The sequence below is a fragment of the Bidens hawaiensis genome, unplaced genomic scaffold (genome assembly GCF_021521415.1).
Source record: "Bidens hawaiensis isolate Kalapana, Puna unplaced genomic scaffold, B.hawaiensis_p1.1 tig00001016_1, whole genome shotgun sequence".
Lineage (NCBI taxonomy): Eukaryota > Viridiplantae > Streptophyta > Magnoliopsida > Asterales > Asteraceae > Bidens > Bidens hawaiensis.
Window position 1 is genome coordinate 3,811,180 of NW_027491059.1, and position 17,745 is coordinate 3,828,924.

At 45.6% G+C, this 17,745-nt stretch overlaps 1 protein-coding gene across 1 annotated transcript; it reads right to left on the reverse strand.

Annotated features, from left to right (window-relative positions):
- Positions 1–1,087: 1,087 nt before the first annotated feature.
- Positions 1,088–1,966, reverse strand: LOC143551859 (small ribosomal subunit protein eS12-like). Its single transcript, XM_077042207.1, has 4 exons — positions 1,886–1,966; positions 1,522–1,810; positions 1,367–1,432; positions 1,088–1,281 (listed from the first exon to the last, which is right to left on the reverse strand). Exons 1-4 carry the CDS (start codon positions 1,891–1,893, stop codon positions 1,222–1,224), a joined length of 423 nt encoding a protein of 140 aa, XP_076898322.1. The 5' UTR covers positions 1,894–1,966; the 3' UTR covers positions 1,088–1,221.
- Between the last annotated feature and the right edge of the window lie 15,779 nt (positions 1,967–17,745).

The window sequence follows — 17,745 nt, forward strand, 5'->3', positions numbered from 1 at the left end:
CATGGCCACCACCAACACAACCACCACCACCGCCGTCACCACCATCGTCGTTGTAACCACCGAAAACATTGTCACCGCCGCCGCCTGACCATCACCGCCACCCTACCATCGCCATCACTACCAATTAGAGATGTTCAACGAAACCGGTTCCTGGAACCGAACCGGTGGACCCGAACCGGACCCGAACCGGTTCCTACCCGTTTTTTGTAGGAACCGGACCCTATCTGATTCAACCCGATGATCCGTGACCGGTTCTTGCATTTCTGAGTGGGGGCGGTAGGAACCGGAACCGAACCGGAACCGGTTCGTAACCGTTTTTTGGCCGTTTTTTGACCGTTGGGGTCAAAAATAGCCGTTTTTTTGACCGGTTACGGTACAGGAACCGGGTTAGGAACCGGTAAGAACCGGTTAGATAGGTTAGGGGTCCGAGGGTGGGAGAACCGGTTCGGTTCCCTAACCGGTTCGAGCCTGGAACCGGTTTAAAAGGGGGTTTTGAATATAGGAACCGGTTAGGTTCCGGTTCCTAGTCCCAAACCGTTTTGAACATGCCTACTACCAATGCTACCACCGCTTGACCACGGCCACCCCCACTTCCACTGTCGCCACTGCCACCACAATTTTCGTCGACGGAGCTAACACCACCACCATCGCCATTGCGATTTTATTTTTTTAAAATTATTTTGAGATAGGAATGTTTTTATTATTTCTATTTCAATCATACATTCATAAAGTAATAATTCATTTCATTCCCATAGGTTAACCAAACAAGACAAAGGAATGGAATGATCCATTTCATTCAATTCCTTCTTCCATTCCATTCCCCCTTCATTCCATTACCTCCAACCAAACATACCCTAAGTATTATGCCTTGAGATCTAACTAAACATAAGCACTCGCATTCATTCCATATGAATAACTAGTTGGTTTCTAATAAGTTGAGATGATTTGTTCTGAAGTACGACACATTGTTGTACATGAGCAGTAGTGTCGTCATCCCATACAGTTAATTCGACACACGCGTTAACCATTACACAAGGATGGAAGATAGAACCGGCAATAAGATCTTGTAGGGAAGAATAGATAATGCAACACAGAAAACTTGACAACTAAAATTATAAAGACATTGTTTATAATGATCCAAAATTTCCTACAAGAAATGCTCATACAAGTAAAAAGTATCGATAAATCACACATGAAATACTGCGATCACTCGGTACACATCTAGTGAGACTTGACATACTCCTGGACTATGTGAAGACCTTCACTTTCCTCTCCATAATCCTGCAAAATATTCCACAAAACTTTAAAAAAGCACAAACTGTATTAAACCGACGCTTTTTATTTTATATTTTGCATTCGAAAGTACCTTAACAGCAAGGCACGAGCAGCCCACAACCTTTCTCGCCTTGCCTTCTGAATCTATCTTGCATAACTACAAGAAAATAATCCAATCAAAAGATTATAACCAAAAAAATACATATAAAAAAACATTTAAAAGACAATCTGAGACGGGAGACTTACGCCAGCCAACTCGCCAAGAGTCTTAGCACTGGGAACGGTAATCAAGCTCACATTATGGTCAGCACAAAGTGCTTTGACCAACTTTTGATAATCCGGTTGGTTACAGTCCTCAGCCAATACACAGAGTAGAGCAGCATGTTTCTCGATCACTTTTGCAGCCTCGTGAAGCCCCCTGACTAGACCACCGTGAGCAAGTGACTTCCTGAGCACAAGCTGCAGCGCGGTCATGGTGTCCATTGGTTCACCGAGAGCGGGTGCGGGTGCCTCAACTGGAACAACACCATCTTCACTGCAAAAACCAATGCAATTCAATGTTACAAATATTGTATTAAATATTAATATTAAAGGAGAGGTGTTTGCATACCCAGCCATGATTATTGTTGGTTAAACCTTCGGTTCAAACTGCAACAAAGATTCATAAAACAACAAATCATAAAAAATTATAGTAACAGATAAATGATCACAACTATCAGGGATGAGCAATAATCGAACTGTTAACAGAAACCGATTAACTGAAAACAGAATTAACCAAAAATCGGTTTTCGGATTTTTTTTTACCCTCCGCTAACCAAAATTAACCGAACTGAATCATTGATATTTTCCAATATTTCTACCTTTTATAACTCCATTTCATGTATTTATAAGCAAAAATTTTAACCCAAGTTTGGTTTTAGTTATTACTTATTAACCAAAATAACCTAACCTAAAAAAACCGGTTAACCAATGACTTGGGTTTCAGTTGAAGCCAATAACCAAACCGAACTGTGCACACTCCTAAATTATGCCAATTAACAACATATGTTTCAAAATTACATCATAAGTTGCAAAGCACAGCAAATAACAATATATAAACTGCACACAATAAACAATGATAAAGAGTCTGAGTACCTGTTGTTATGAACTGCACACAGTGTCTGCTGGCTACAAAGAGAGATGATACTGAGTTTGCGATGCTATAAAGGCTACCGGTTTCAAAACCCTAATTCCAGTTTATTTTTGTTTTGACATTCATCCCTACACTTTTCTTCTTCTCAATAATTAGCCCGTCTATGTAACACTTTTTTTCAGATTTTCCTTCTCATTTAGGGGTGCAAACGAGCCCTTCCACCTCGGCTCGTTTCGAGCTCGATGTATAAAACTCGGGCTTCGCTCGTGAGTAAATTTTCAAGCTTAAACTTGGCTCGTTCATTATTTATTAATTAATTTGTATATATTTTTTGCAATTTTAATATTATATATAAAATAATATATTATTTAGTTATTTTTTTATAACATTATATATATATATATTAATTTATAATTATTATTAAATATATATAGTAAATATTATATAAATGACATGCCTCGTTTAGGCTCGCGAGCCGGTTCTAGCTCGATAAGTGAAGCTCGGGTCCAGGCTCATTTAGTAAACGAGCTTACTTTTTAAGCTCAAGCTCAAGCTCGGGGCTTGATTAAGCTTGGATCGATCGAGCTTTTTCAAAAGTCGATCTCGAGTAGCTCGTGAGTGGCTCAGCTCGTTTCCGCCCCTAGTCATTTGTTTATTAAACTGTTCATGAACTGTTCAGCTGAAGAGGTAGGTCCCAGCAAAGTCCAGTTGGACCCGCAAGACACACCTTGAAAAGGTACGTCTGCGCAAAGACCAACTGGTTCCGCAGGACCCACAATGCTCAGAGAGATGAAGACCTTACACGCAGTAAGCCAGCTGTTCCAGCAGGAAAGCCTCCCTTGGTACAGTACCCTACCTGTTCCCGCAGCTGTGGGTACATACCAAGAAGGAAGGCTACCCGCACTAACGGTAAGGCTACACGCATAAGGCACTAACTCTTACACTTCAGCAATGTCACCTGAGGAAGGAATGAGCAAGGCGGGAATACTCCCGCCCAAATGAGCCAGTCCGTACGCTTCTAGAAGATCTTTTGTACTATACCTGCCAAGGTATGGACAAAATAGACAAGATCTGACCAAAGCAGCCCATGAACCAATCACAGGGTGACAGCTCACCGACAATAGTACGAGGAGGAGCATGCTCCAGTACAAAATGTCACTATCAGCCGCTGCCTACCCACCAACCACCAGCATGGCACGTACATAGCCCACAGTTGGTGGAAAAGGAATATTATACAGCTGGCTGTACCTGCTTGGAAACCTACCTTCGGCTATAAATACTCCAACACCTTGGAACGGTATCATCATCATATATCATCTGATATTATCTTATCGTCTCTAGTTATTTCTCTTAATATACACTTATATTCAGAGCAATCTAGTCTGATTCTCACGCCGGAGGGTGGTCACAAGGAGGAACCCCCCCCCCTTCTCAGTGACGAGCTCACGGTGTCTGTTTTGCAGGTTGAGAAGAATAACCATCTTTGCCGGACCTAACCCTCGTGGGGAACATCTACTTAACCCTGAGATTATCCTTAATCTGCCGGGGTCACTTAGTGTTTCTTTATTGGCGCCATCCGTGGATAAAAGCTAGAACTAATTCTTTTTCAGTTTTTTCAAAACCTCTGGAAAGATGGTTAAGGTTACTCCGATGCCAAGGCCAACGAGTGACCAAGAAACTCTGGTAACCACAACCCCAGCTACTGGGGGGAACACCGGCGAGTACACAATTTTTACGAACACTACCCCGGTTACCCAAGCCGGGGCAAGTGCAGTAAACAATCCTTCACTGGGATTCGCCGATACCCAGTTGGAGAGACAACAGACGAGGCTCCCCCTCCAAACACTTGATCAAGTTAAAGCGTGGGCGGAAGCACGTCAGAAGGAATTCCAAGCTGAGTTGGATGAACGCTTACGTTCACTCCAACAGGCTGACGAATTCGGAAGCACTCGACAACAGCTCAACATGAGCAATGAGTGCGAGTACTTGGACGATGATTGGGAGGAGTCCGACAGTGACGCAAACCCTCGTCATAGGGCGAAAGGGAAGCGCAAGGAAACGGACTTCCAACCAAGAAGGAATTTTGGAGAAACCTTCAAACCAAGGAACGCGGGGGGAAACCCACGTGACTTCTCCAAAACCTTTAGACCAACTGTTGCAAATGCGGGAACGTCCAAGTTTGCAAGGGACATTGCGGAAGCAATCGCCCCGAAGAGTGCCAAACAGATGTCCAACATCGGCACTTATGATGGTATATCCGACCCAGACTATCACTTGAACAGATTCATAGCGGGGCAACCGTCAGCAACAGGACGGAACCCACGTGGTGTTATATGATCCAGATGACGCTGGTTGGAGCGGCCAGGGCGTGGTTTGATCGTTTACCGGTCCACCACATCTATGATTGGGCGGATTTCCAACACAAGTTCAGCCAGCACTTCAGTCAACAGAGGAAATATACTGAAGAGCAGTGGACGATCCTCAACTGCGTTAGAGAGGAGGATGAATCTTTACTAGACTTCATCACTCGCTTCAACTCGAAGAAGCTGAGTCTGGGCACCATAAGCGAAGATCTTGTTCGCGCCGCTTTCATCCAGGGCGCCGAATACCCAGAGCTTATCCGCACATTGACGGGTAAAGACGGCATGCCATCCACATGGGATGCCATCATGACGGTGGCCAAGCGCTTTGCCGAAACGGAGAAGCAACTGGGTAGGAATCTTCCCCAGAGTACAAACCTCTACACGCAGAGGACTAGAGAAAACAACGTCCAGACCGCCCGGCAAAACAAAAAGAGGAAGTTAGGTATTTGGCAGTCAAGGGTAAACTTTGACACCTCATCCAGCTCTCGCCCTCTAGTAGGCGGAAGGGATAACACGCACCCATCAAGCCGAAAAGCCCGGTGGACGCCACTCACCAAAAGCGTCACGGAGATATTTGCCACAGAAAAACTCCCATGGCCAAAAGCTCCAATGATCCGGCAGCGACATAACGCGGATCAGAGCAAATCCTGTGACTTCCACGGGACAAAGGGTCACACCACTGAGGAGTGTACATCTTTGAAGGATATTGTTGAAACATTAGTCAAAGATGGAAAACTTACACACCTTGTGGCATCAATCAAGAGTGGAGGGAGGAATGATAACCGATACAAAGGCAACGGACGAAAGCCCGTTGACATCAGCATCCACATGGTTCATAGTAACGTTAGAGGAAGAAAAAGACGAACGACAGAACCATGCGCGTGGAAGGAAGCTGAGGTGCCCTTCCTGCGAGTGCCAGGAGGACCCAGCAAAGAAGGCCCTATCGTCATCAAAAGCCAGCTGGGGCACTACATCACTTCCCGCACTCTTGCTGACAACGGCGCCTCGTCAACGGTTATGTACAGGCAGTTCTTCGACAACCTAGATGACGAAGACAAGGAAGGCCTGGAAACGGTCTACGCCTCGATGGAAGGGTTCGACGGCAGCACAAACACCCCCTGGGTATCCTATCTTTCCCCGTCATTCTCACGGACGGGAAACACTCCCGCACAGAAGACGTGGACTTTGTCGTAATGAGGAAGCCACACCACACATACGACATTCTCTTCGGGAGAGACGGGATGGCAAGATTCAATGCCGTGGTATCTTCAGTCCACGGCATGATGGGATGGCCAACAGCTGAGGGTGTAGCGATGATCACCGGTATTCCCCAGGTATGCATCGCATCTGTCTCATCTGAACCCAAACCAAAGATGGCTAAACCAACCATCACCGAACCAGAAGAATGGGCCTTCAATGGCAAATACCCTGACCAGGCTGTTACCATTGGCCCAACAGTCACTGATCCTACACGCACCTTACTCAAACGCTTACTACAGAAAAACGCTGACATATTCGCGTGGACACCAGCTGACATGACTGGTGTACCTCGAAGTAAGGCAGAGCATAAGCTCAAGTGTGACCCGGCTTTTACGCCAGTCATACAAAAGCGCAGAGTAATGGGGGCGGAACAAGCTAACGCGTGTAGAACCCAAGTCAAGGAACTCCTGGACGCGGGCATCGTACGCGTTAGCAGATATCAAACATGGGTTGCAAATCTCGTCATGGTACCGAAATCTAACAAACAATGGCGCATGTGCATAGATTTCAAAGACTTAAACAAAGCATGCCCCAAAGATTGTTACCCGTTACCCGAAATTGACCTTAAGGTAGATTCGTTAGCACCGTTTCGCCTTAAATGCTTCCTTGATGCGTATAAGGGGTACCATCAAATCCACATGGCCGTTGAAGATCAGGACAAAACCGCATTTCGGACGCCCGATGGCACATTTTGTTATCAAATGATGCCATTCGGACTTAAGAATGCCGGGTCCACATACCAACGCCTGATGGACAAAGAGTTTCATGCCCAAATTGGGAGGAACTTGGAAGTCTACATGGATGACTTGGTCATCAAAAGCCCTGAACCAGAAGCAATGTTGAAAGACATCGAAGAAACTTTCAACACGCTCAGAAAGATAAACATGAAGCTCAATCCGAGCAAGTGTTCCTTTGGGATGGAAGAATGGAAGTTCTTAGGAGTCATTGTTACTAAAGATGGCTTCAGAGCGAACCCTGAAAAGGTCGAAGCCATTATCAAAATGGAATCACCTACTACCATCAAGCAAGCTCAGACACTGAATGGACGACTAGTCGCACTTAACCGCTTTTTGGCAAACCATGCGGATAGGTCGTTCCCATTCGTGTCAACATTGAGAAACTGTTTAAAGAAAACGCACTTCCGCTGGACACCCGAAGCGGAAGCAGCTTTTCAGGAAATTCGGTCACGCTTGATCGAACTCCCAACGCTCACAGCACCAGAAGCGGGGGAGGAATTAATCCTATACCTTTCCGCCACAGATAGAGCAACCGGGGCAGTCCTGCTAGTAGAGCGAAAAGGCATCCAGATGCCAATCTACTATGTTAGCCGTGTCCTAACGGACGTAGAAACCCGGTACTCTACCCTGGAAAAATTAGTCTTAGCACTCGTACGGGCTTCACGCAGGCTAAGACGATATTTACAAGGTCACCCAATCACCATTCTCACCAACTTCAAACTTGCAAACGTTCTAGGCAAACCCGAATTGTCAGGACGCCTAGCCAAATGGGCAATAGAATTGGGAGAATACGCGATAAAGTACAAGCCAAGACCAGCCATAAAAGGCCAGGTCTTGGCCGACTTTATTGCAGAAGTCCCCGCTTCGCGGGAGAAAGAGTGCCAGGAGGAGGCTCAACCCTCTCCAGCACGGGACATCGATGATGTCTGGCGACTCTACACTGATGGAGCAGCCAACAACGAGGGTTCAGGCGCAGGGTTGAAACTAACCAACCCAGCAGGCCAAGAATACACTTACGCTATTCGACTGGATTTTCCAAGTACGAATAACGAAGCGGAGTATGAAGCATTCTTGGCCGGGCTAAGAATTGCGCGTAAGATGGGAGTGAAAAACTTGGAAGCCCACGTGGATTCCATGTTAGTAGCCAACCAAATAAACCAGACGTACACAGCCGTGAACGACACAATGGCCCTGTACCTCGCACGAGCAAAAACCCTTATGTGCGATTTTAACGATTGTAAAGTCATACACGTCAAGCGTAGCGAAAACAAATCTGCGGATGCGTTAAGCAAGCTTGCATCATTAGCCTTCACCCACTTGGGAAAGGACATCCGCATTGAACTCCTTGGAGCACCATCAGTTCCGCACAAGGAAATTTGTGTCATCCAAACCGGCACAGAAACGTGGATGACACCAATAATAAATTACCTTGCGGTGGGTATACTACCAGAGTCAAAAACACAGGCAAGAAAAATACGCTGTAAAGCACTGAACTATCAACTCATCGATGACATCCTTTACAGACGTAATTTTCTTGGCCCACTCCTAAGATGCGTGGACAACCAAGATGCTGGCTACCTCCTAAGGGAAGTGCACGAGGGCATCTGTGGAGTACACGCAGGTCCACGCGCTGTTGTAGCTAAGCTAAACAACGCGGGATACTTTTGGCTGGGGATGCATACGGATGCGCTGGCATACATCAGAAAGTGTAGGTCTTGCCAACTCTACGCACCCAACACGTATCGCCCGAAGAATGAACTTGTTCCAGTCACCTCTTCATGGCCATTTCAGAAGTGGGCCATCGATGTGACAGGCCCATTTCCCACAGCAGCAGGGAACGTTCAGTTTCTAGTGGTAGCCATCGACTACTTCACCAAGTGGATAGAAGCAAAACCCTTAGCCCAAACAACCGCAAAACATATCAAAAAATTTATTTGGGAATTTATTATTTGTCGTTTTGGACTTCCACAGAATTGGTGATCGATAACGGCACCAACTTTGCTGACAAGAAGCTACAAAAGTGGTTGGAAGAACTTCAAATCACCCACACCTTTACCTCAGTGGCTCACCCGCAGGGTAATGGTGAGGTGGAAAGAGCAAATAAGAGCATCGTCGACGGCATAAAGAAAAGACTCTTGGAACTCAGATCCGGCTGGGTGGACGAAGTTCCACACGTCCTTTGGGCAAACAGAACGCTGAAAAAGGCAAGTACGGGAGAAACCCCGTTCAGCCTCACTTATGGCACTGAAGCCATGGTCCCGGTCGAAATTGGTCTACCCTCCCCAAGGGTCTTGACTCAGCCAGAAGACAATGATGCAGAAAGACGGTTAGACCTTATGCTAACCGAAGAACGCAGAGACTTAGCCGCAGCGCGTGAAGAGAATTACAAGCGACAAATGCAAAAATACTACAACACGCGGGTAAAACTCTGCAACTTCAATGTAGGAGACTACATATTGCGTAACAACGAGGCTTCGAACCAAGAGCGCCCAGGAAAGCTGGCCCCGGTCTGGGAATGACCATACATAATCAAAGAAGTTTTGGGAAATGGCGCATACCGGCTCGAAAGGCTCGATGGCACCCCCATCCCAAGAACATGGAATGGAGCTCAATTACGCAAATGTTACATGTAGATCAATTTCAAACTTGTAAAGAAAAGGCCTAGAGCCACTTCTAATGGAAATGATTCTCCTTTATCACATTGTGTTGATAGCCTTACCTTTATACTTATGAACTTTCCACACTGATATGCCGGTATTCACTGCATAAATAAGTGTGAAAAGAAGTAAGTCGTTGCGTGTGAAAGGCGACAAAACCCACAAGCATAAAAACGGTAAAAATTTCTAAGGAAAAGATGAGGAAAACCTTCACGCAGGTCAGATATAGGTAAAGTTTAGCCATCCTACTAAGTGAAAGTGACGGTCTTACCCGCACAATCACGAAAGAGGAAGCAAAACTTTAACCTATTATCTGCCACATTGAAAGGTTAACTTATCCAAAGTACTCAAGAAATTGCTAAGTTAAACCAAAATATGCGTGAAACAAAACATATAAGGTTTACAAGGCAAGGCATTAACAAATAATTTATATTCCATCAAAATTCAAATATTACAAGAATTGCTGGGCATATACCCGCATACAAAAATATAAATCTATTCTAACAGTGGGAAGGGATCTAAAGGATCAAGCTTCAGGACCACTCCCGCTTGAACCCGCACCATCAGTTGAGTGTGGCGGTTCAAGGAAAGCCTTGAGAATAGTTAGCACATCATCAGCAGCAGCAATTTCGTTCACCTTCTCCACCACCGGATGCGGGAAGGCAGCATACTGGTTCACTGCTTGGTCGTAAGCAGCTTCAGTGTCTACGTCATAAAGAGGGAAGTTGGAAGGCGGGATGCCCTTCTCAACAAACCCCAGACCAAGCAGGAAACCAGCCTTTTCCCCATCCTCATGGGAAGCGTTGAGGGCTGCGCTCATGGCATCGTCATAAGATCTGTTCGTGAAGATCCGATGCACAACCTACAAAAAAAAATATATGTATCAAAAAATTTTATAAGTATAAAGAAAAGCGTAAAGATATTATGAAGCTAAGCATACCTGCGACAACGCTTCTCGTAGAAGCCATTCCTTGGTGATCAGAGCTTCCTTGAGGGCAGCTTGAGCTTGATCACGGACGCGTTCGGCTTCATTTTTGTTAAGGTTGGCAAGCAACACTTCCTTAGCAGCAGCCTCTTCAACGCCCTTCAGCTTACGCTCAGTGCGGTCAAGCATACCCTTCTGGTCCAGGAGCTCTTGGAGTTTCTTGGCATCTTCTAAAGCCAAAGCATCATGAGCCTGCTGAAGCCTCTCTAGTTTGGCTTTAAGCTCCTCATTCTCGGCGTGCAGAGGCTCAGCAATGGCTTCAGCTTTGGTGGCCCTCTCGGTCGCGTTCCGCGCAGTTTCCTTAGCCAACCTAAGCTGTTCGTTAACAGCATGGGTAGCCTTGGAACGGGCCTCGAGCCGGGCCTGAACTTCAACCTCGAGGGCCTTGAAGGCCTTTTCCTTCTCCGCAACAATGGCGGCAAGTCTCCTGTTCTCCTCCCGGATAGCCCGCGCCTGAGCCACTTCCTGGCTACGCGCCGTCTTTAACTTGTCGTTTTCACGACAAAGCAACTCGACGCGCGGCTGCATCCGGGCAAGGAGAATCCGAAGCTCATTCGTCAGCCTACCCTCCTGGTAGCTAGACATGGCTTCCCCCAACGTGTAACACCCCGACCAAAGGCGGATTATACATCGGGGCGCCACATATTGTTTCATTACTCGTGACACTATTGGGTGTCAATATTTAATAAATACATTCATTCGCGCACGCGCAAGGTAAACACAAGATAACATAAATCAATATAAATCAATATATTATAAATCATAATATTCGAACAGCAAAAACTTGTCTTGATACATTTTAATCTAGGTCCAAAATAAAGAAAACTTCCTATGTGTCCACAAGCTCCAAAACAGCTACTGCAAACCTGAACATGTGTTAAAATAAACGTCAAACACTTGCGTGTTGGTGAGAAATCAAGTTTAATACAATACATAGGTAACAATAAATCTGTGCGCAACACGTGTATGTCTGGTGTTTAACAAGGGTGCAATCAGATTGTGATCAAGCCTAAATAGATCATAGCTCATAGTTCATAGTTCAATCCCTGCTCCCAATTGAGCACAAAAACGAGAAAACATCTGTGCAAGTGTAAACAAAGAAAACCGTAAACGATAGGTCTCCCGTGTTCATCTAATGGATCCATGAAAACTGTGGAATAGGCCGAACAAAGCGGTTAATGATACACACATACAAATAAACAGCCAAGTAAACGTCCTCAACACATGGGATACTGCGCGACTAAAGTTCATAAACAGGTTTAAGACTCAAGTTTGTACGAACACATGAACATCCCAAAACATTAAAAATAAAAAGGGATTAGGTACGAGATTACTCACTTGATAACGATGCGGTGTAAGATAAAGCAAGAACCAACTTTTAACAAGCACAAGTTAACCTATAAACAAGATTATTGTTTTAATGATTTGTTTTAAGTCTTGATTACAAGTTAGCATAATTAATAAGTAAGTTATTATATATATTACCGGAAAAACAGGGCAGAACAGGGAGGAAGACGGAGGCAGAGAGGGAGGCGGCAGAGAGAGCAAGGAGGGGGACAGGAGAGATTAAGTGTTTGTGTGTGATGTGTTAGGAAAATATTATTATTATTTATAGAGAAACCCTAGGGAACACAATCCCTAGAAAAGGGGAAAAAGATCTCAAAAAGCAAAAGATTCCAAAAGCAAAAGATATCAAAAGATATGGCAGCAGGGAAAAAGAGAAAAAGGCTGACAGGGAACAGTAAAAAGGCATGGGCGGTTCAGATAAAGGTACTGGTCAAGCATGGCAAAAGCAGATCTCAAAAGATTATGTCAGTCACTTTTTCTGCCAACCAATGGGGTTGGTGCGCATGCTGCGCCAAAAGTGGCTTTTTAGACATAAAGCAGATTAGGTCAACGGCTCAAAAGATAAGACATCACAAAAGCAAATGGCTAGATTAAACAGAAGAAAACTCAAAGGGATTAGCGCGAGAAGGCTTGAGCGCGAAGGCAGACACAGAAGGTCAAGAGAGCGCGAGCGCGAAGGCAGACGGAACCAGCCTTAACGCGTCGCGGAAAGAACTACATTTCTAAGTGCGCCGCGGGAAGAATCACATTTCTTAGCGCGCCGCGGGAGGAACTAAAATTCCTAGCGCGCCGCGGGAAGAACTATAATTCTTCGCGCGTCGAGGGAAGAACTACCGTTCTTAGCGCGCTGCGAGAAGAATTACAATTCTTAGCGCGCTGCGAGAAGAGTTCGTCTCGCGAATCGCTGTTACAGGTGGTCTTCACGCAGGCTTCCTTGTAAGGAGTCTGGCGCGTGGAGCTGCGCAGACAACCTTAGGCGGGAAGGAACAAAGGACAAGCAAAGAGTTAGAAGAAAAAGAGGAAAACAAGGCTTAAGGGCGGGACGGCGACAAGAGGGAAAAGAAGGCGGAAAGAAAAATATATTATTATTATTAAAAATAAAGTATAAGTATAAATAAATATTAAATCATAAAAGAAAGAGATCGGGTCAGAGAAACGGGTACCTGGGTCGGGTCGGATCGGGGCAGATGTCACACAACGCACCACTTGGGGCGGCGTGGCGTGCCCATTCGACACAATCCGCAGCAGTCCGGAGGGTCGTTCCCCGGCGGATACTCCACCGAGGAGCGTACACCTCGTTGGAATCACGAACTGCAATAAAAAAAATAGTAAAAAAAAAAAAAAAAAAGATGATAAAAGGGATAAGGCCAAAATATCCCCACGCACCTGTAGGGTCGACAGCAGTTCGATAGGCACCAAACCCATCACCTGAACCCAAAGGATATCCATCCAAAAGGTCAAGGAGATGGGAAGGAGGCAAAGATGGGCTAGAAGCCCCAACCCTGAACGTACCTGAGGGACCGGCCGTAGTCGGCGGCGCCGGAGGAGGCATTGTAGAGGCCCCTGCGGTAGAAACCAACGGAGGTGAACTCACTGGAGGTGAACTCACAACCGTGGCCGTCGCTGCGGAAGAACCCGCAGGAAAAACCACCGCCGGCTCAGTGAAGGATTCGTGAAGATGGCACTGACAGCCGGCGGAGATGATGTTACAGTTGGAACAGTTGCCTCAACGGGGTAAGCAACTGAACCAATGCTGCAAACAGGCGCAGCTGCATGGGTCATTGCCTCGGGTAGGTTGACCAAACCTACCGTCATGGGTCCAGAGATGCTCCTTCCCGCTCCACTCTGGAATGCGGTTGCATCCACGCCTGCACGAAGACAAGATATATAAGTATGATGGCGGAAAGATATGCAGTTAAGCTGAATATAATTTATACTTACGAGTTTTCTTGAGCTTGAAGGTTCTGACAGGCGGGGACGAACCCGATGGAATTGGCCTCTTCACGCCAGTCACCGTCGTAGAACTTGGTTGCTCGGAGGTGACAGCTGTCTCAACCTCCGAGACAATTGTCTCACCACCACCAGGGTTCCCCGCCGTCTCCTCGCTTTCAGTCTCGGAGTCTGACTGATTTCCTAGGTCGACGGCGGAGGTAACCTTCGCCTTGCCCTTCAAGGCGGCAGCTTTCTTCTTCCTCACGAAGAAAGGCCCATATGCGGATTCCTCATCAGAAGATGACAAAATTAGAGGAATTCCAGCAGAGGTTTGAGCATAGAGAGGGCGGGGGTTAAAGAAACCCTTACCTGGCCGCGTGGCGCTCAGAATCTCGTGGCCTGGCAGGTAGACCTCCACAAACCGATCCCCCGTTTGCTCCAGGATGGGCAACTCGTTCTCATCAAGAGCACGAGTACCCAGCCGAGCGGGAGCACCGCTCTCACGCGGTTGCAGAAGCGACTGCAAGTTGTTTCCCTCTGAGAATAAAAAGAAAGAAATGGTTAGAGCAAAAACCCTAAATTAGCAAATAATATGAAGCATACCGTAAGGGATAGAGTTCAAACCGTATTCGAGGATGATGGGTACTTGCGGAGTCTCAGAACCGGCATCCTTCCATTCCCGGCTCATCCCAAGCATCACCATCCCAGACTCCGTAAAGCGGTAAACCGGAGTCTGGATCTGGGAGATCTTGGCGAACCATTCCGCATCTTGGTAATTGGAGGCGTGAAGGCTAGGGAGCGCCCTCCCGTTCTTGAACGTCATCGCAATGGGGACGACGCGAGCGGAGATGTAGAAAAACTTCCGCTTCCAAGACCGAAGACTGCGCTCGGTAGCGCAGATCTTCAAACCCTTGATCCTAGTGACCAAGGTATACCAGCCCTGGATGCACCTCCAGGAGTAGAAGGTCATCAGGCGGTCGACGCGGGGCTCAACGCCCAGAATGTGGCACACCCATTCAAAGTGGCGAACCTTAGCGATCGCCATCGGGTGCACCTCCGTCAAATGTACACCGTGTTTCTCCAGAACACGGTATACGAACTTCGTTAGTGGGAATCTGAGATTCCCATATATGAAGAATGAGGCATAAACCCCTATTTTGCCCTTAGGGGCATCATACACCGTCTGGTGAGGCTCTGGAAACTCAGGCTCGTAGGGCTCGAGCATGAACTCCTTGACGATGTAGTGATACAAGTCAACAGAAAGAGTACACTGGCACTCGCCAGCAGTACTCTTATCGTCCTTATCAGACGTGGACGACGGATTCTCAAGGTATACATCGGACTCCTCGGCAGTAACCTCGGGATCATGAGTAAAAGACATTTTTGAGGTATGAAAGAGAACGATTTCAGGAGAATGCTCGACGGAAAAGTTAGAGTATTCGCCGGAAATCGTTTAGAAGAAGAGTGAAGTGAAGGTGTGAATTAAGATGCACCCTCTCCCCCTTTATATACTCATCGCAATGAATGCGATGAATTTAATGCGAAGGAGAGAGAAAGCGCAGGTGCAATGAAACTATGACACGTGGAAAACAACTGTTGAAAGGACACGTGCCGTAAAATTCGCGCCCACGCGCCCGAAAACTCGCGCCCACGCGCCTGGAAAAGCGTCTGGAATGACCATATACTGTCACGTCGCCATAACTTCCTGCACGTCCTGAAACCGTCAGGTGACGCCAACGTCACTTCACTCGTTTGGACTGTTCTTATCCTTTCACCAACTCTTCGAATTTAAAAAAGATTCAAAAAGATTCAAAGATTCAAAAATAAGAGGGAATATACCCCCTTACCTTGGAAAACAAGAAACCGTAAGACAAGTGCGGGTACAGTGTCAAGACGAAACCTTTCACATACTTAGCACTTGCAGGGAATTGAAGCCAAGAAGGATCTTATGGACCATGCTTGCGGAAAGAGAAATAACACCTCCGCGTGACGGGAACGTTGAGAATTAGATTATTTGAAGCTTCAAGATGGAATTGGTAGTTTAACATAACTGATCAATATGTCCAAAACTACCAAACCCTCGTGAAGAATCTATGCAAGTGAAACTCAACGCTCCCGACGTTCAAAGGGATTAAACTCCTACCCGCATCATAACCAATGATCAGTCAGAAAAGTCGGGAATTTCTGCAAGTGACATTAGGAAAACTGCGGGAAGAATCCCTACGGAAAACCTTAAAAAACAAAAACCCTCTTTAAAACCCCTTGCTTAAAGTCCAAAAGTTCACCTCACTTAACAACTCATGAGAAGAACAATGGACTGGGGGGACTTGAAGAGGTAGGTCCCAGCAAAGTCCAGTTGAACCCGCAAGACACACATTGAAAAGGTACGTCAGCGCAAAGACCAACTGGTTCCGCAAAACCCACCATGCTCAGAGAGATGAAGACCTTACACGCAGTAAGCCAGCTGTTCCAGCAGGAAAGCCTCCCTTGGTACAGTACCCTACCTGTTCCCGCAGCTGTGGGTACATACCAAGAAGGAAGGCTACCCGCACTAACGGTAAGGCTACACGCATAAGGCACTAACTCTTACACTTCAGCAATGTCACCTGAGGAAGGAATGAGCAAGGCGGGAATACTCCCGCCCAAATGAGCCAGTCCGTACGCTTCTAGAAGATCTTTTGTACTATACCTGCCAAGGTATGGACAAAATAGACAAGATCTGACCAAAGCAGCCCATGAACCAATCACAGGGTGACAGCTCACCGACAATAGTACGAGGAGGAGCATGCTCCAGTACAAAATGTCACTATCAGCCGCTGCCTACCCACCAACCACCAGCATGGCACGTACATAGCCCACAGTTGGTGGAAAAGGAATATTATACAGCTGGTTGTACCTGCTTGGAAACCTACCTTCGGCTATAAATACTCCAACACCTTGGAACGGTATCATCATAATATATCATCTGATATTATCTTATCGTCTCTAGTTATTTCTCTTAATATACACTTATATTCAGAGCAATCTAGTCTGATTCTCACGCCGGAGGGTGGTCACAAGGAGGAACCCCCCCTTTCTCAGTGACGAGCTCTCGGTGTCTGTTTTGCAGGTTGAGAAGAATAACCATCTTTGCAGGACCTAACCCTCGTGGGGAACATCTACTTAACCCTGAGATTATCCTTAATCTGCCGGGGTCACTTAGTGTTTCTTCATCAGCAGATTACTTTTGATTATTTTATAAACAAAAGCAAATGAAGTTGAACACATTTCTCGTTTGTTTATATTTATGAACATTAATTAGTGAGCATTTGTTTATGTCCTTTTATTTGTGTTTGTTTATGTTTATTTATTTATTTTTTTATGTTTGTTTACATATCCAATTTAAGTTAATTATTACTTCCTAGTAAAACTAATTAGCCATTGTATATGAGTGCATCACACCAATCAACTAGTAGAACCAAGCTTTGGTAAATGCTAAAAAAAATAAGACGTACGAATCCCTTTTTATGTTCATTTATTAAATTCGAGCATGAAAACATTGCGATGGAAGGACAAGCCACAGTCGTGGCTATGGATGAGCTCACAGACGCATGGTGGTTATTTTGTGTCCCTGTTTTTCAATACAAAAGAAATTTTTAAAAATGATAGACCTTTTATTCTCATAAAAATTCAAATTTATTAATAATTGTAACAATCGTTCATTAAGATTCAGAGCATTTGCGGGATATAAAAGCATTTAGTTTCCTTTGGATAAAAAATCATTTCAAGCTAGCTTTGTTGCTTGCCACTAGCGCGTGGTTTCTAATAAAAGTCGTCGTTCAAAAGACCAAAAAAATACGAAGTTTATAAAATAAATTCATTATTTATAAACTAATGACTTTAGTATTTAACAAAAATATGTGTAAAACCAAAAAAATCATTTTTTTTAACAACTGAAAAGTAGGGATGAGATCGGTACCGTTCTTGTACCTGTACTCGAAAATAGCCATACCGAAAATCAGTAAATCTGGGTACCCGTAACGAATTTTATGGTACGGGTATGGGCACTTTGGGTATG